Source organism: Pelodiscus sinensis, chromosome 15 (assembly GCF_049634645.1).
Source record: "Pelodiscus sinensis isolate JC-2024 chromosome 15, ASM4963464v1, whole genome shotgun sequence".
NCBI classification, from domain to species: Eukaryota; Metazoa; Chordata; order Testudines; family Trionychidae; genus Pelodiscus; species Pelodiscus sinensis.
This window is the reverse complement of record NC_134725.1, coordinates 9,231,321-9,250,781: the sequence shown is the minus strand read 5'-3', so window position 1 is coordinate 9,250,781 and position 19,461 is coordinate 9,231,321. Positions and strand designations below refer to the sequence as shown.

The 19,461-nt window shown below is 48.9% G+C and overlaps 1 protein-coding gene across 4 annotated transcripts in view; it reads right to left on the bottom strand.

Annotated features, from left to right (window-relative positions):
* Positions 1-5,384: 5,384 nt before the first annotated feature.
* The window catches only part of PXN (paxillin), a 94,714-nt gene continuing 80,637 nt past the window's right edge, over positions 5,385-19,461 (bottom strand). For all 4 annotated transcript variants that reach the window (XM_075898105.1, XM_075898106.1, XM_075898108.1 and 1 more), the window contains one exon: positions 5,385-9,177. In XM_075898105.1, the coding sequence (XP_075754220.1) occupies positions 8,911-9,177 (267 nt within the window). In that variant the 3' untranslated portion in view covers positions 5,385-8,910. The remainder of the gene's footprint in view (positions 9,178-19,461) is intronic.

Here is a 19,461-nt window from a genome sequence, read left to right as displayed (position 1 = left end):
CTGCTGCGGTTGCCCTTGCAGACACCTCAGCTCTTTAGCCATGGAGCTGGAGCTGCCTCTGGGGAGTCTACGGCTATTGCAGCAACTCATGCAGCAGTTTCTGCAGGCTGCCTCCCAGGCCCTGCGGGATCCCAACCCGCAGCTCTGCTTGAAGACCCTCCTCTGCTCTCTGCAGGTGCGGTTCATGCTGCTGAAGCGCACCCGCCCTCCCCTGCACCCTGTGCATGGCCACTTCTGGCGTCTGGACACCAGTGCTGACCGGTTCGTCATGGAACAGGGGGGCGACCAGCAGTAGCGCCAGAATTTCCGGAGGAGGGAGGACACCTTTTTGGAGCTCTGTGACCCTCACGTGAGACATGCCAACTCCGTCCAGAAGCAGGTTGCCATCGCCCTGTGGAAGCTCGCCAAGCCGTACAGCCATTGATCCGTTGGGAACTAGTTTGGCGCAGGGAGATTAACCGTCGGGGCCGGGGTCATGCAGATACGGCGCGCTCAGGCTCGTGTCCCAGGAAGGGAGTGGACTCTGGAATGGGGTTCCCTTGGGATAGGGGGAATGCTGGTGGTACAAGCCCCCTCCCTGGGAGGTGTTTTCAGGCCTGCCCTCACAAAGCCCTGCCAGGGGACGGAGTAAGGGGGAGGTTTGCTCCTGGGATGTGTGTGTGGGGTGGGGGAGAATGGGAATTTGGGTTTGGGGGCCTCCTGAGGGCTCTGGCCACCCTCTGTTTGTCTGTCTCCAGGTGGTACAGGCCATCAACACCATCCTCCTGTGCAAGGTCATCCGTGACACCATTGTCGCCAGCTTTGCTGCCATGGGCTTCCCCAAATGTGGGAGGGGGGATTACTGATGGCACCCACAGCTGCATCCGGGCCCCTGACCGCCGGGCATCTCTCTACATCAACTAGAAGGGATACTTCTCGATGGTCCTGCAGGCCGTCATGCACCACTAGGGCCAGTGTTCGGACACCGATGTTGAGTGGTGGGGGAAGGCGCACGACACCCGCGTGTTCTGGAAGCTGCACGCCAAAACTTTTTCCCGCACGCCATCAGGGTCAGGGACGTGGACATGCCCATGAGCCAACCCTCTCTTGCTCTGGCTCATGAAGCCCTACACCAGCCACCTTGACCCCTCCACGTAACAACAATTTCTGGCTCAGCAGGGACTGCATGGTGGTGGAGGCCACTCTCAGGCATCTGAAAGTGCGGTCCAGATGCCTCCTGACCTGGCTGGATGTCAGGAAGCGGAACATCCCACACAGGGTGGCGGTGTGGTGTGTGCACCACAATATTTGTGAACAGAAGGGGGAGACATTTCTACCAGGGAGGGGGGCAGAGGCTGACCGCATCAGCAAGGCCTTCAAGCAGCTGTGCACGGCTGCCCTCTGGCAGGCCCATCAAGGCACAGTACACAACCAGGAGGCCCTGAGGGAAAGTTTCTTACAAGGACCCCAGTGCTACTCTTCCCAGGGCCTCCCCACTAGGGGTCTGTGCCTAGCCCCTCTCTGCCTTTCCTCCCAACTCATCCCCTGCAGAGACAATCAAACAGACTTTTTTTTGTTAAACAAACTCTGTATGGTTTTAATCTGGGGTCAAAATAACTGGGGAGGGATTGGGGAAAGAACCTGGGAGAGGGGAGAAGAGAGGGAATGGGGGGGGGGGGGGATGAAAACCTTGGAGGGGAGAGGAGCGGCTCAAGGATGAGGCTGGTAGTGGCACCTGGCTCTGGGGATCCCAGCACCATGGGTGTGGTGGCCACAGCGCAGGGAGGGAATGGGCTTGGGGAAGAAGCAGGAGGAGCCGGGGAAGGATCAGGGGCAGGTGCGGAAGTGAGAGCAGGTGCAGGCCACATACTGATGACCAGGGCTGGCACAGCCGCGCACGTGGTGCGGCCCTGATCCAGCATCTCCCGCTAGCTGTCTCCCTGCAGCTGAAAGTCTTCCCTGGGGGGTCTGCCCTGGAGCAGAAGCTGCGCTCTCAGGCCCTGGTGTATGCCTGGTGGAGCTCCTTCACTTTCATCCACACCTGCTCCTGGGTGCACTTGTGCCTTCGTTGGCCAGGGGCTCAGCCATCCAGCATAGACATCTGCATTCCTGGGTTTGGTGCGGGGATCCTGGAGGTTTGCCTCCTTGCCCCAGACCTCAATGAGATCCAGGATCTCTGCACCAGACTAGGGAGGCGTGTGCCTCCATCAGGCCTATGCAGGCTCCAGGGGGTGCTGGCGTACTCCCTGGGAGCTGTGGAGGGCTGGCTGGGAGCAGGAGACTGGCTCATTTTTCTAACCATTGAGGCAATGGCAGCAGCTGAGTGGCTCAGGGCTGTCAGGGCCTCTTGTCTGCCACAAGCCCTTTCCCCTGAAGCTGCAGTTTTAAGGGCTCCAGTGGAAGGAGGCACTAGAGTTTGGCTGAGTGGAGACAGAGCGGCCAGCAGGAGACCTTGGGAAGGGCTGGAGGCCCCTTCTTTTGAAATAACTGCAGCTGTCCTGACTACACACCCCTTCTTCAAAATAGCTATTTCCATTGAGGCGTTATTCCTCGCAGAATGAGGTTTACCAACGCTGAAAGAAGCCGCCTGTCGTTTAGAAATAATGTTGAAATAACTCACTTGCCGTGTAGACGCTCGCTTTATTATTTTGAAATAACGACCGTTATTCCAAAACAACGTTGCTGTGTAGACCTACCCTAAATGCCTGGAGCAGGTTGTTGCTGGGGTTAAATGGGGGTGAAACTAGACTGTTTGCCAGACTTCGCATGAGAAATCTCAGTCCAGGCAGTGTTAAGCAGCGGAGTTCAGTAAATAATGCCCTTTTATTGTGATTAGTGTGCAGCATGTAGAGAAAGTTACTGCTCATATCCCAGCAAAAACACCCCAGGACTCTTCCTCCAATACCTAATGTATGGGGCATACCCTGCCAGAGTTCAGATTCTTCATGTAAACTAACTCAAGGCAGAGGGTATTGGCAAAGCATGCAGGTCCAATCACTCGAGCACCACTAGCAGGAACCCCAACCCTTCCGCACAAAGAGCAGGAGAGAGAGCTTGGAGCCTCTCAGCTTTCTGGAAGACCCCACCTAACATTAAAGGCTAATTGCTGCACCTCCCCCACTCATAGCAAGAGTGGAAGGCACACAAGGCCCAGTTTTCTCGCTTGGGGAGTTCTATAAATAGTCAATATGGTAGCCAATGACCTCACCACCAGCACCATCATGGCAGGGTGCTGCACTCCGTGGTCCTGTGTTAATGGGGGAGAATTACGCTGGAACGTAGGGTGCAGCAAGTGAAGAAAGGAGAAAGCGTCAGCATAAAACCACTTGCAATTGTCATTAACCCCTGAAAGTCTCTGCCATCGGCTGGCGGAATGACTTCATAGCACTGAATGGAACTTCTGGTCACCAGCTGTCAGCATGCTCAGAGGTCAACATGTTCCAACTGGCACTATGAACTAGCCCGGCCTGAGCAGAGAGGCGGAGGACGGAATGGAATGTGAAGACTGAACAATGCCCATTATTTCTGCTCAGAAAGGCTGCCACTCAGAGCAGACTGAGGGAGTTTGCAACCATCTCTATGAATAGAAAGTACAAAAGCAAAAACTGGGGAAAGTAACATTTTAGTTTTTCCCCAAACTGTTTTTTTAAGGAGCTGCTCAGAGCCAGACAAACAGGATCTAGGGGGTTGGTTGGGGCTCTGTATGTACTAAACCAAAATAGGCAATGATTCAGCAACACGTTTAACAAGAAAAAAAACTGGAAAATATTGTGTGTGCTTAACAGGATCAGTTAATGGTACAAGAAGAATCTTTAACTTCTCCATTTTGTGACTGTAAAGTCTAAATCAGGGACCTTAACACTGCATTCCTTTTGACATTCATGTAGACATGTGCACAGCACACAGATAACGTCAAGAGTTTAGGATTAGCCAGCTTGGGAGAATTTTAATTAGACATTCCTGCATTTGCATTGCCGCCTGCTGATCCAGATACTGCCTGTATGCTATCGTGCTGGATTGGGGGATTTTAATAAATCAGTTTAGGTCTCAGATCTATAAAAGCCACTTCATTTTCTTCAGAAACCTGAAGTAGCAATCGTAACAGTTTCTCCAAGTGCAAACGGAGAGTTAACTCCCATCTCTATGAAGAGTACAGACTTTTTTCTTAATTAACAGCAGCTTTCCACTGACTTCAAGTTTACTGCATTATTGTGCACAGGACTTGGGTTGTGCTCAAAGCCTTGTTTTCATTTGCTTCTTGGTGATCATTCCTTGTGAAGAAGATCCAAATCCCATATAGACATGCTCTAGTATTGTCTTCTCGTATTACTGGGCTGTGCCAGTCCCTTTAGGTTGTGATCTTTTTAGGAAAGGGATGACATTTTCCGTTCAGGCAAGTGGGGGGAGAGGGGCTTTATTGCTACTACTGCAAACACCCTCACATCCATAGCATTATTTGAAATAATCAGTAGATGTGATTACAAACTCTTAGCACCGAGGTACATCAGGAGGGTTATTATGCAGCCCAGTGGTTTCAAATGCACATTATGATTTCTAGCAGCTGTCAGTAAGGTTTCCATGTAGTGGCGGAGAAGAATCTCAGGGTACAGGTTGGACCTCCCTGGTCCCAAACAAGGGAGTTTGCTGGACCAGAGGAGGTCAAATTCCATCCCCTCTCTAGATGCACTTCTGGGGTCCATCAGCTGACCGAGCCAGGCTCCTCTCCAAGCTCCACGCCCCCATCCAGCTCCACTTACGGCTTGGCCCCCCTCCTGACCATCAGCACAGCCACCTGGCTCCCTGTTCCCAGCCCCAGCCAGCCTGCACTGCTGGATCTAGCGCCAGCTGCTCTTGGCAGAGCTGCACTCCTGGGGCTAGGTCCAGCTGCTGAGCTCTGTGTCCCTGGCCAGGCTGCAATGCTGCCCCCAGGCTGATACTGTTGCCAGCTTCAGGGTGGGGCCCCCCCATCCCAGTCCTGGCCACCAGACTCTCAGCCAGGGGCTCTCTGATGCAGCAGCAGGATCAGAGGTTCAACCTGTAATTAGCACCCTTCCCCGACCCAGAATGCAGGCAGTTATTGCATTGTACAAGGGGCGGCAATGCAAGCATATTGTGCCGAGGCAGGGGGCTGAGATGTATGAAGTGAGTGTGTCAGGACTCATGTGCTTACTGCACAAATGACCATTCCTGTTTTGGCCCCCCCGCCAGGCTGGATTTGCACTTTGGCTCTGTCCAGGTTAAATCAGAAAATTGAACTAATAAATGTTCATTCTCCTTAGCTCTTGCTGGGGAGGGCGAGGGGGTTTGATTTCTCCATTGTGGAAGGCAAGAGGAGGTACGGATGATAGCTGCTCTGAACCAGTTCCCAAAGCTTTGAGATTAGAAATGACTGGAACCAAGCCAAATGAAAATAATGGTAAAATTTTATTAGCATAATCACAGGAATTTTAAATGGAAAAAGCAGAGTTACAAGTTTACAAAAGAAAACAAATGTAATGACTGTCGACCCAGAGGGGAACCCCCCCCCCAAGCTATTTGAGGCGTGATTTGATTGAGACCCACCTCATCTGATAGCTCTTTGATTGCACTGCATGAGTTCATCAGATTAGGAGATCATTGTAAACAGAGCACTGAGGCCTTTAAAGACAACATTACAGTAACCCTAACAAAAAACCTTTCTAAGAAACAGTGGTGTGTGTAGAGCTTAATTTGCTTCTGAATGGGCAACTGCCAGGCCTCTACACCCACAATCCTTTAGCTCCACACAGGTTGTGTGTTGTACACACCTGCTTCCTGTGTCAAGTTTGAGCACTATGTCTCAGCCTTCCAAAGAGACATTCTCAACTAACCCCACCCCTAGCCTCACCTGAACGTGTCCCAGTACCTGTAGCAGCCCAGTGGTACAACTCACTGGTCTGCACGTTAGCACCATCAGTATCTATGAAGTATGCTCGCTAATCACTCAGGGCAATCTTAGCACATCCCTTTCCTCAGTTTGCTCTGTACGGCATCTCAAATGTTCAAATCTAAACTGTATGTGGAATTATGAAATTTAAAATGGGTATTTCTGACCCTCCTGCTGGCAGCAGCCACCTGGAGGGAAAGTAACATTTGGAGGCAGCAATGAGCATAGGGCCTATCTCCAATGTGGAAAGACAAACCAGTTCAAATCCCAATTTATCAGGAAAGCTCTCAACGTTTTGCTAAGGCAGTAATGGTCCTGGAGACTATTAAACCATTATTGAAAGGGGATGAAACTGTTTTGCACTGACATGGAGATACTGTTAACAAAATTTCTCCCTTCTATAGCACCTTCCCTCCAAGGATCTCAAAGCCCTTTAGAAATATCAGTGAATTAAGCTTCAACACCCCAGTGAGGTAGGTTAAATATTATCCCCATTTTACAGATAAGAAAACCGAGGCACAGAAGGTAATAAACTCATTCAGTATCATTCAGATATGTGGTGGCAGAGCTACTCCAAGTCCTATACATTGGACATGACCATTCTCCCAGCCATTGGGGTCAGAACATCAGTATCAGCAGGAAGCTCAGAAATCTCATTTTTAAATCAAACTAATTTCAAATCCAAAGAGACAATTTAGCCACTTTCTTGCCTTGTGAACCTTCCAAAAGCAATGCTCAACCTGGCTGGAGTAGCTTTTAGTTCTACCACTTGTTCCACAAATCCCACAACCACAGACTGAGGCTCATTTGTATGGGAAACCAGTGAAAACAGTTCCACTTATTCAAGCGGTGAAGCATTGAGACAAGGTTACTTAAACTCATAAGCTAGGATCCCTCTGTTAAAGTGAGGGTTTATTTCATACACAGTTAATCCCAGAACTCCCTAAGCCTTTTTCCAGTCTGAACACTGTAACCACCCTAATGTTATATGCCTTATTAATCAAAGGTCTATAGTATTCTAGAGTCATTTTAAAACCCTCTTCCTTCCTGCACCACTTTGGCCATTACTACAGAACACTGTACGGTAGTTTCTAACACAATCCTTTACCCTTCTATAGCACCCACCGTCTGAAAATCTTAACGTGCCTTTGACAATAAAACTAAACCTCAAAATTCCACAAGGTGGGTATAGTACTTCATTTACAGATGGGAAAACCGAAGCACAGAGTGGTTAAGTGATTGGCCCAAGGTTACACAACAAGTTGAGGGCAGAATCAGGAATAGATTCCAGATCTCCTGACTCCCCGTTTTTGTCTTTAGACCTAAAAGCATCTTTCCCACCTAAAGGGAGGATTCCCTGTACCATCATTTCTGATGGCTGAAGAGGAATAAAACTATTAGGGCGGACTCTAAGTTCTCCATCTTTGCAGCATGCAGCACTGAATTAAGACTCATTTAATACCCTGGAAGTTGGGTTTCAGGAGAAAGGCAGGTAAGTCAAATACAGCAGTTTACAGATTACAAAATAAACTTTCCAGGTGATCTGTGAAAATTAAAAGAGCTATTCACAGGTCACTTGCTTGTGCTAGAAAAAAAATACAAGACACATTCCCTTCCCCTGCAAAACCCAGAGCCCTCCCAACCCCCAATAAAAAGAAAATACTTAATGTTAATAGTTTGTTAAACCCAAGCATTGAGGTTACAGATACAGTACCCAGCACAACTGGTACAGTTTGAGATATAAAAGTAGCTTTCTTAAAATCACTTCAAAACCAATTTAAGTATAAGAGGATTAAAAGTAAATTAGTTATGAATTCAAACCTCAGTGTAGAAATCCACAGTTTTTATCAAAGCATACAGTATTCAGTTGATAGCAAAACTCCAAGTGGCACACACATCAGATCCCAGGAACTTGTTAGACCAGTAACAATCAATATAAAAGTTTATTGCTCTAGAGACTCTCAGCAGAACATGTTTATCAAGAGCAAGGAACAAGACAGTATCAAAGAGGAGGCGAATGCAGGCCTGATTAGCAAGAAGCAGAGATGAAAAAGAACAAGGAATAAAAAATCTAACATTAATTTTGTCTTGCTTTAAAAAAAATCCAAGAGAGGGTTTTCAGGCCCTTCTTTTAGTAAAATGCAGGCCATAGAAACAGCATAAATCACATTCGCTCAGAGGGGAGGGATAGGCCCTCACACTTCTCTGTATTTTCTTTTAAAATTAGTTGGTGCCAGCCTCCTCCTGTCTCTTGGAAGCAGCACAATTAGGAGTATTTGCACTAACCACTACTGAAGGGTTGGGGGTGTCCAGAAGAAAATGGGACACTCCATCAAGGAGGGAGAGGGTTTTCTTCTCACCCTCCCCCCTCTACTACTGCCCCAGTATGTGGAAGAAGGAGAGAGAAAATTACAAACTAGAAAAACAGTGTTTTTATACTCCCCCTTTCTAAAAAATAAGTGGCATCAATTCCCTGCAGTGTTACTGGACTGGAAAGATTCTACTGCAGGGTCTTTACAGCTTCTGGGGCTGCTGCTGTAATCTTACTAAATCCTGCATGCCCCAGGACTTGACCACACCCAGCCAGGGCAATACAGAGGTCACAGTATGGGTCACACAGCACTTAAGTGCCCCAGTGAGAGAGGAGATACATTTTGTTTGGAAGTGTCACCTTGGCTCAAGGAGAAATGGCAACACTGAACTAGACAGACTTTATCCAGCCCCCTCCTTGAGAAAGGAGTCTCCTTGATAGAGCCTCAGGCTCCTCGTGGCTGCCGAAAGTCATCCAACACTTTAACGATGGAGCCCAACGGCTCCCCACTGAAACACAGTATGGGCATTTCCAGTTTAATGGTCCATTTTATCTCCCTGGATCCACTGTTCTCGCTGGAGCAGCAGTGAGTTCCTCACACTCTTCCCCTTCCCCCTCCCCACTCCCCAAAGCCCCGGTAAGGTTTTAAATCACAGTAATGCTCAGAGAGACTGGGCTGCCTAGTGAGGTGGCAGAAGGATGCCTGACGATAGGTCTAGCAGAAGAGTTTGAGGAAGCAGTTCTGACAGTAGGGCTTGTCATTCTGTTCCTTGAAGGTTCCTTTGTTAAGCTGCTTGAGGCAGAAGGCACAGACAAAGTGTTCTGGGTGAAATTTCTTAGCCATCGCAGTGATGCAGCGTCCCGTGATGGGTTTCTGGCAGCCGGAACACAGTGAGCCACGGCGTTCATGATAATGCACCTCGCAGTAGGGCTGCCCATCATGCTCAAAGAAGCTGCCGTTGATGAATGGCGTGAAACATTCCTGCAGCAGGAGGAAACAAAAAAGAAGAGATTGATAGGGCAAGGTGAGGACACAGGCAACTCAACAATCTGTGCGTTTGCACATGCCCCGAGTTGCCTGCTGCAGGAAGTGGGGAAGGGCAATTGCTTTCATCCAGCAGGAAGAGGACGAGGACTGCAGGACAGCTGCAAAGACTGAGCAGAGAAATGGGTTACTGAGCATAAGCAGGGCAGATACAGCAACTGAGAGGGAAAATAAATCCCTCAACTCTAGTTCATGCCCCTTTTCTCCAGGCTGACTTTATCAACACATTGAAAAGCCAAACCCAAGACTAAAATTACTGAAAACTCAGTAAACACCACCAGAGCCTCTCCAATAAGCAGGGAGGGGGGAGAGGACAACACCTTCTGCACAGGCAGCTGCCACCATAGCCGCTTTTATAGCCCCCACCCCAGCTCAGCCAGGTGATTTAGCTTGTTTGGTTTTGTTTCTTTAGCAGTATCAATGGAAAGAAGGTGACAACCAGGTGGGTTTTTTTAATTACCCTTTTAGAATGGCATATATTCTTCACGCTCCCGGAGTATAGCACCCTCCTTGATGCATCACCAAACTACACACATGCAAGAGTCATTTCACAACTGAAGAGGGTAACAGCCATGGGAGACCATCGGGGAGGGAGGGAATTTTGGCCAAGGACCCTGGGGGACAAGTCCATACCCTTATGAAAGTGACACTGGTTCTTTAATGGCTATGAAGCGAAGCTGTTAGAGATCAATTTTTAGATGCTAATAGGTACCCATCTCCCCACAATGGTTATCACTGTCTCTCAGACATTCAGGGAGGTACTAGGGATGTTAAATTTCAATTAATCAGCTAATCGAGCAGTCAATGGAATTTCCGTTGACTACTCGATTAGTCCATAAGGGGATGCTTGCTATCCTGCTGCCTCTCTCCCTTTGAAACATACAAGGGAACCCGCTGAGTCTCTCCCTTTGAAACATACAAGGGAACCCGCTGAGTCTCTCCCTTTGAAACATACAAGGGAACCCGCTGAGTCTCTCCCTTTGAAACATACAAGGGAACCCGCTGAGTCTCTCCCTTTGAAACATACAAGGGAACCCGCTGGGTCTCTCCCTTTGAAGTGTACAGGAGCCGCGGGTGGCTCTTATACAGCCCAAAGGGAGAGGAGCAGCAGTGGGACCAGTGCAAGTGAGACTGTCTCAATCCCCACTGCCCTCTGCCTCCCCTAACTCCCATAGAGACAGTCCTGTGAGGGGGAAACCTGCTTTTAAGCTGGCTCTCCTCAGCACCAGCTCATATTCTCCCCTTGCTGTCTCCCTCTGATAGAGATAGCAAGGGGGAGGGAACGGTAGAGGAAGCAACAACTTAAGTTCCTACTCAATTACCTGATAAGCAAATGCTTATGGGGTAGTCAACTAGTCGCTTACATCTCTAGCATATACTTCCCCTATAGTTTTAGGAAGTAAGGAGGAATGAGAGTCATTAAAGGTATGTCTAACAACCGTTAGTTCAAATTAACTTTCATAGCGTCGATACATACAAACCACCAGTTCGAACTTAATTCAAACTAGCGGAGCACTTAATTCGAACTAGGTAAACCTCATTGTACGAGGACTAATGCCTAGTTTGAACTAAGTAGTTCGAATTAAGGGCTGTGTAGCCACTTAATTCGAACTAGTGGGAGGCTAGCCCTTCCCAGTTTGCCCTGGTGGCCACTCTGGGCACCACCGGGGAAACTCTTCTGCCCCCCTCCCGGCCCGGGAGCCCTTAAAGGGGCACGGTCTGGCTACAGTGCTCGTGCCAGTTGCAAGCCTGCCAGGACCCAGCCAGCAGACCCTGCACCTGGCACGGCTTGAGCCAGCCACCTGCTGCCACCCAGCCCTCCGCCTCTTCCCGGGACCAGGCTGGCGGCTCCCAGGAGCCTGCCTGGGGCCGCAAGAGGCGGGCGCCCGCCTGGTGTAGTACGGAGATCGTGGACCTCATCGAGGTTTGGGGGGAGGGTTCCAACGTCCACGACCTCCTCACTAGGCACAGGAATGCGGTCGTCTAGGGCAGGAGAGCTGCCAGCCTGGCCACCAAAGGCCACATGCGAACCCAGGAGCAGGTTTGCATGAAAATCAAGTTGGTCCAGTGAGACCCCCGACTCTGAGCCCTGAGCTTAGAACATAAGAATGGCCGTACTGGGTCAGACCAAAGGTCCATCTAGCCCAGTATCCTGTCTACCGACAGTGGCCAACACCAGCTACCCTGGAGGGGATGGACCAAAGACAATGACGAAGCCATTTGTCTCGTGCCATCCATCTCCAGCCTTCTACAAACAGAGGCCAGGGACACCGTTCCTACCCCCTGGCTAATAGCACTCTATGGACCCAACCTCCATGAATTTATCTAACTTCTCTTTAAACTCTGTTAAAGTTCTAGCCTTAACAGCCTCCTGTGGCAAGGAGTTCCACAGGTTGACTAAGTGCTGTGCGAAGAACTTTCGCGTATTAGTTTTAAACCTGCTGTTTATTCATTTCATTTGGTGTCCTCTAGTCCTTCTATTATGGGAACTAATGAAGAACTTTTCTTTATTCGCCCTCTCCATCCCACTCATGCTTTTATAGACCTCTATCCTATCCCAACTCAGTCTCCTCTTTTCTAAGCTGAAAAGTCCCAGTCTCTTTAACCTCTCTTCATATGGGACCTGTTCCAAACCCCTAATCATTTTAGTTGCCCTTTTCTGAATCCTTTCCCAGGCCAAAATATCTTTTTGAGGTGAGGAGACCACATCTGTACACAGTACTAAAGATATGGCGTACCATAGTTTTATGCTTCCCCTCCTCCTCCTTCCCCTGGCTTTCCCCTTCCAGCTCCCTCCTCCCAGGTTTCCCCCTCCCCCTTCCACCCTCTCTCTCACCTCCTATTCCCAGTCTCCCCAGAGGTTAATCCCCCCCCCCAGTTTTGTTAAATAAAGAGAGTTTCTATTTTTGAACACACGTGTCCTTTACTTTTTACATCAGGAAGGGGGGCTAGGGAGGGGTAAGTGGAAGGAAGTGAGGGAGGAATGGGGCACGAGCCCCCAATGAGGAGGACGGGGGTGGCTCTGTGGGCTCCTCGGGGTGGAAGCTCTCCTGCAGGGCCTCCTGGATCCTGACAACCCTCTGATTGACCCCCCCCGGATGGCAGCCTGCGGCCAATGCAGCCGGGCTGATGGCTGAGTGCTGTGATGTGCCGAGTGAGGGCATTCAGGGCACTCTAAGCCAGGACTGCTTTGCTGTCCCTCATCGAGGTAGACAAGCAAGTGGGGAACCCTGAGAACTGTCTGTCCGGGTGGGGATAGGGACCCTTTAAGCACAGCCCTCGGCTAACTTGAGGCAGCAGCTCCACACTCTAAGTCATAACCTGATGCCCTGACAGCACTGGTTCTGGCCAGCCTTAACTTCGGTTCAGGGTCCACTCAATGTGGACATGCTAATTCGAATTAGTTTTTAGGTCTAGATGCACTAATTTGAATTATCTGAGTTAACTAATCCGAATTAAGTTAGTTCGAATTAGTGCTGTAGTGTAGACAGACCGACCCTAAGGACTTGCCCAGGGTCATACAATGAGTCAGCAGCAAAGTCATGAACAGAAGTCAGATGTCCCAAGTGTTGTAGTTTAGCTTCCAGACCATCTTTCCTCCCCAAGGGACATGACACTACTGCATCTGCACACATGGTTGGACAGCTACCTAGTCACAGGCAAATGCAATCTGAGCTATGCGTGAAGGCATCCGTGAGAGTCAGCCAGACTAAAGTGCATATCCAAGCATGTTCACACACTGTGAATGGCAAGGAACTTCATTTGCCTGCAGCACTGAAAGATCCAGGGATCCTGAGGCTGAGATTACTAACTCTCCTCCTCTCTGTTATTTTCCTTGTTGGTTCTGTCCTGTAGTAGGTGACTTCTAGGTACACATCTAGCTTTGTCAGTCTGTCTGCTCACTTCACCTGGTGAGTATTTTAGTTTTAAGAATGTTTGATAGGGATCTTGTAGGTGTTTGTCTCTGACTAAGGGGTTGGAGCAGATGCAGTTGCACCTTAGGGCTTGGCAGGAGACAATGGATTATGTGGTGTGTACTTCATGAAGGAACTTGCAGAGATACAAGCATCTTCCTCTCCAAGTGCAAACAGATGGATATCATACCCAATTGACAGAAGCCAAAAAATCCATTACAATCAACATATTACACAATTTGTAGCAAGAGATTGCGCTGCACTCTCAAAGAAACTGAGGAACTGCCTAATCAACATCCTATACAGCAAACAAGAGATCAAGAATGAGCTCTCAAAACTGGAGACTCTCATTAAAAAAAAACCAACCTTCCACACAAATTTCCATGTGGCTTGACTTTACAAAAAACAAGACAAGCCATTTACAACACACTTCACTTCTCTACAGAAGAAATGGGACAGGAAACTATCTAAACACCTACAGATCACAGGGAGCTACAACAAAGGTATCCCCACCTAACAACATTGTTAATCTACACAACTACACACTTAACCCAGCAGAAGAGTCTGTCCTATCTCAGGGACTCTCCTTCTGACCAATCCCTCCCACTGTGGTGATCTGGAAGCCTATTTGAGCCATCTCTGACTCAAGGAAAATTTCTCACACACCACTGAACAGTGCATTGCACTGACCCTCCTACCAACACTACAAGAAGAATTTCGTGTGGACTCCTCCTGATGGGTTGAAATAACTGTCTGGACTTCTACACAGAGTGCTTCTAGAGATGTGCACAGGCTGAAATTGTGAACAAAACAATATCACATGCCCCATAACCTCAGCTGCGCAGAGTGCAATGTTATCCACAGCCTCAAAAACAACTCTGACATTGTAATCAAAGAGGCTGGCAAAGGGGATGCTGCAGTCGTCATGAACAGGACAGATTAGGCACAGTAAGCTGCCAGACTACATTCCACAGGCTTTCCTTTCCACTGAGGAACAAAAGAAATGACATTATCTGCTCAAAAAATTCCCTGCAACAGCATGGGACCAAATCTACATAGACAACCCCCAAGAGCCACGACTGGGGTATTCTATCAGCTACCCAAGATCGATAAACTAGGAAATCCTGAATGCCCATCACCTCCAGCACTGGCAATCTTACAACAGGGTTGTCCAGCTATGTGGACTCTCCTCAGACAATACTCTACTCCTAGCTAACTTTGAGATACCACTGAATTCCTGAGGTAACCACAATGCTTTGGTGGTATTCCTGAAAACACCATTCTGGCCACCATGGATGTAGAAGCTCTCTACACCAGTATTCCACTGTCAGGTACACAGTGACTTTGTCTTCACCTACAACCATTTCAGATTTGGGGTTAATTTATACCTTCAAGTTAGTGCCACAGCTATGGGTATCTGTATGGCCCCACAGTATGCCAATATTTTTGTGGCTGACCTAGAACAAAGCTTCCTCAGCTCTCGTCCTCTAGCACCCTTCCTCTGCTGACACTACACTGGTGATATCATCACCATATGGACCCATGGGAAGGAGGCCCTTGAAAAATTCTACTGGCATTTCAACAATGTTCACGCCACCATCAATCTCAGCCTGGACTTGTCCACATAAGAGATCCACTTTCTGGACACTACAGTACAGTACAAATAAATGGTCACAAACTCCACTTTATATAGGAAACCTACTGACTGCTATTCTTACCTACACATCTGTAGCTTCCTCCCAGGACACATCACACTGTTCATTCTACAGGCATGTCCTAAAATACAACGGCATCTGCTCCAACCCCTCAGTCAAAGGCAAACGCCTACAAGATCCTTATCAAGCATTCTTAAAACTAAAATACCCACTGGGAGAAGTGAGCAAACAGGCTGACAAAGCTAAATGTGTACCTAGAAGTCACCTACTACAGGACAGACCCAACGAGGAAAACAACAGAACACCACTGGCTAATCACCTACAGCCCTCAGCTAATGCCCTGCAAATACTCATCAGTAGCCACACACCATACTACAGAACATTTACCCAGGACCTATCCCTGCAACAAACCCTTTGCCAACTCTGTCCACATATCTAAACAAACGACACCAACACAGGACCCAAACAAATCAGCTACAAAATCAGGGGCTCATTTATTTGCACATCTACTAATGCGATAAAAGCCATCAAGTGCCAGCAGTGTCCTTTTGTCATGTATATTGATCAAACTGAACCGTTTCTGCATTAAAGGATAAATGGACACAGATCAAACTAGGGATGTAACATCCCAGTTAATCAGATAACTGGTAAAACATCAGGTTGTCCTAACATTTAACTGGTTAACTGACTAAAGCAGGATCTGGACCGGAGGAGCAGCTACAGCCCCATGCTAGGACTGGGGCTGCTGCTGGCTCCCAGCTCTCAGCACCTGCACTGGAACTGGCTTTGTCGGCTCCCAGCCCTTTGGGGCTGGGGCTTCCGCTGGCTCCCGTTGACAGAGGCTGCTCTGGATGCTAGATCAGCCCCTGCCTGAAGGGCCCTTGGGCTCCATGAGGACACAAACTGCCCCGGTTAAACTTTCACATCCCTAAATCAGATGTCAAGAAAGGCAACATACAAAAACAAGTAGGAGAATATTTTAACCTCCCGGACACTCAGTAACAGATTTACAAGTAGTGATCCTTTTACAAAAAAACCCTTCAAAACCAGATTACAAAGAGAAACAGCAGAGCTGCAATTAATTTGCACATTTAACATGATCAAATTAGGAATAAGGGCTTAGAATGGTTGCCTCACTACAAAGGCAAATTTCTCTATTTTGGTATTCACACCTTCCGATCAAGTGTTGGGAGTGAGAACATCCCCTCCTCCCACCAATGAACTGGCCTCGTTAACACTGGCTCTACACTTGATAAGCAACTCCCTTCTTTCGATATGATAGTACATTGGTTCCCAACATTTAAGCATACAGATCCTTTTTCAATCTATTAAAATTCCACTGACTCCCCCACACCCTGGGGGAGGAAAAAAAAGAAAAGGAAAGAAAAATGAAGGAAAAGTAAAGGTCGGGCCCAAAATCCTTATTTTTAAATTTTCCACAGACCCCCTGCAGTACCTTTGCGGACCATGAAGGGTCCACTGGCCACAGGTGGGGAACTACTGTGCTAGTACGTATATGTATCCAAACCTCTGTGACTCCCACTCCATGCATCTGAAAGCTTATATCCAAATAAAACAGAAAGAAACACTCCGACCTTGGGTCCTGGAAAGTAAAAGCTGGTGGCCCATCTAACAGGCAGCAGCATGACAAATACTAGGCAATATCTCCCGAGCACAAGAAAAGCCTGAATCCAAGTCCAGGCAGGAGCAGAGCTTGTCAACTGTCTGCAGGAGACTATTAGAATTTCTATTCACAGGGGTCTTCAAGCAATGGAGAGTTTCAGATGGGCAGCTTCCACCAATTCCTTTAACGCTGGCTGTTCTACAGCAGAGACATGCAGACTAGTGGTCCGAGTACAGCATTTGAAACAGGAACTCATGGATTCTGAACCTCATTCTGTACTCTGCCTCAGTAATACGTGACCACGGTTTCCTAAGCTCTGCACCTGTGCGGGCACACAGCCCTTTTCTGAGCCCTGCAAGAGGGTCAGAGCTCCCCGCATAGGCAGGGAGCTCAGCTAATCCGCTGAGGGGGTAGGGCACTCGCCTTCTTGGAGAAATAGAAGCAGCAGCAGTCACTGCTTGCTATAAATGGAGAAGCTGGCTCCAGCCTCTACTCCAGGGCTGGGCAAAAGATGATCTGTGGGCTGGATTCGGCCACGAGAACCCCAGTTGGGGGCTCCCTGCCTACCCTGCTCCTGCCCGGCACTCAGTGAAGCCGGCTGCAGGGCCACATATGTGTTTCTGAACACTGAAAGCCTGGAGGGAGAGAGAGAGGGGGGGAACAAAGGCTTTTCATGCTGTCCCTACCCTCAGTAGCTTCCATTGGCTAGTTTCGACCAATAGCAGCTGCCTGTTTGCAAGATAGGTAGCATAGAATCATAGAATCATAGAATAATAGGACTGGAAGGGACCTCGAGAGGTCATCGAGTCCAGCCCCCTGCCCTCAAGGCAGGATCAAGCTCCGTCTACACCATCCCTGACAGATGTCTATCTAACCTGTTCTTAAATATCTCCAGAGAGGGAGATTCCACCACCTCCCTTGGCAATTTATTCCAATATTTGACCACCCTGACAGTTAGGAATTTTTTCCTAATGTCCAATCTAAACCTCCCCTGCTGCACTTTAAGCCCATTACTCCTTGTCCTGTCCTCAGAAACCAAGAGGAACACATTTTCGCCTTCCTCCTTGTGACACCCTTTTAGATATTTGAAAACCGCTATCATGTCCCCCCTTAATCTTCTTTTTTCCAAACTAAACAAGCCCAGTTCATGAAGCCTGGCTTCATAGGCCATGTTCTCTAGACCTTTAATCATTCTTGTCGCTCTTCTCTGTACCCTTTCCAATTTCTCCACATCTTTCTTGAAATGTGGCGCCCAGAACTGGACACAGTACTCCAGCTGAGGCCTAACTAGTGCAGAGTAGAGCAGCAGAATGACTTCACGAGTTTTGCTTACAACACACCTGTTGATACATGTGAAGTGCCCTTCCTCCCTCATCCCCCTGGGCTCACAGCATTCAGTTCAGAACAATGAACATGACTCCTGCAGCTCCCCTGAGCACATACAGGGGCTGGAAGGCAGGGACCCTGGCTAAAGATCCTGCCGGGCTGCTGGCTGGGAGCCAGGTAAGGTCTCCCAACCAGAGCCTCTCTCTGGCACCAGAGTTGCTCCTTCCCTCCTCAAACCTTTCCCTTCCTCCTGCATCCCTACCCCATGTAACCCAAACCTTCTGCAGCCCTGCTCCAGCCCCCAGACACTGCACACACACACCCTGCACCTCTGCCTCAGTTCACAACCCCTGCAGGGCCCTGCACCCCCTCCTCACCCCAGTCCATTGCTCCAGGTCACAATCTCCAACTTCATCCAAACTCTCTCCCAGACTCCACAGCCCAATCCCTTACCCTAAGCTCCATCCCAGACCCCGCACTTCCTCCATTAATATAATGGAAGAGTGCGTCCCTTGACCACTAAACACATTCTAGAAGTGCCCCCCCCCCCATCAAAAATTATTGCCCACCCCAATGTTAATGGCTTAGAGCTGGGGTCAGCCTTTCCAAAGGGGCGTGCCAAGCTTTAACCCTCCTGCCCTGGGCCATGATGCTCTTCTGGAAAGGGAAAGGGGCTCAGCCACTGCATGCCCCGTGGACCACCTGGATCAATGTAAACCTTTCTGAGGGCTACTGGTTGCTAATGGAAACGCACTGTTAATTACAGAATTACTTCTGAGCCATTTTGCTAGTGCTGTGGCTGGGGAGAACAGCTTTATTCAAATTATTAAACAGATTAAGCATTTAATTTTCTCATGTTAGTTTATTAAACTTCATTTTAATAAAGTAAAATATTACGTCCAACACAAAAGGTTTCAATGGTTTCTTTATTTATGGCAGGGTAAGGAACTGTTTTTGAGTTGGGGGAGTCACTGACCCACAGAAAAATCAGTTGGAGATCACACAAGTGAGACGCAAAAAAAACTCCCCCCAAAACGCCCAACCCTCACGGATTTGGCCCCCAACTGAAACACCTCACTACTCTGGCACTCTAGCCCTAGAGGATGAGGGGAAGGCACAGGGAGGACTGAGGTTCAGGATTTCTCACAGGCCAGATTACTCTACTGGGATTCCAGAGTTGGTAGATTTTGCGAACCCCCTTACTCTCGGGGTGGGAATAAAAACGAGGGGTTCAGTGTGTGGGACAGGACTGCCAGTGAGTGGGAGGTGGGATGCAGGACAGGGTGAGGTGGGCAGGCACTGGAAGGGACAAAGGGAGTTTGGCGGCAGGAGAGGACATGTGGGGGAGGAACGGGTGTGAGTGAATTTAGGGGAGTACTGCAGAAAAAGTGAGAATGCAGCCAAATAGCTAGCTGGGGAGGGAGGCCAAGAAATGGAAAGTGAAGCTTCTGCAAAGTAAAATTGTATCCCACCCTTACATCTTCCTTCTGCTCCAGCCTTGCTCCCCTCAGCCCCATATTCTCCGGCCTGATCCCCTGCATCACCCCATTCCCCCTCAGTGCAACTCCTGCCCCCTCCCATCTTGCTCCTGCAGCCTGATCCCCTGCATCACCCCATGCCCTCCCCCCATTATGTCCCCACATCCCTGTGCCCCCAGGGCACTCACCAGCACAGCAGCAGAACTGGGGCATGGAGGGAGAGT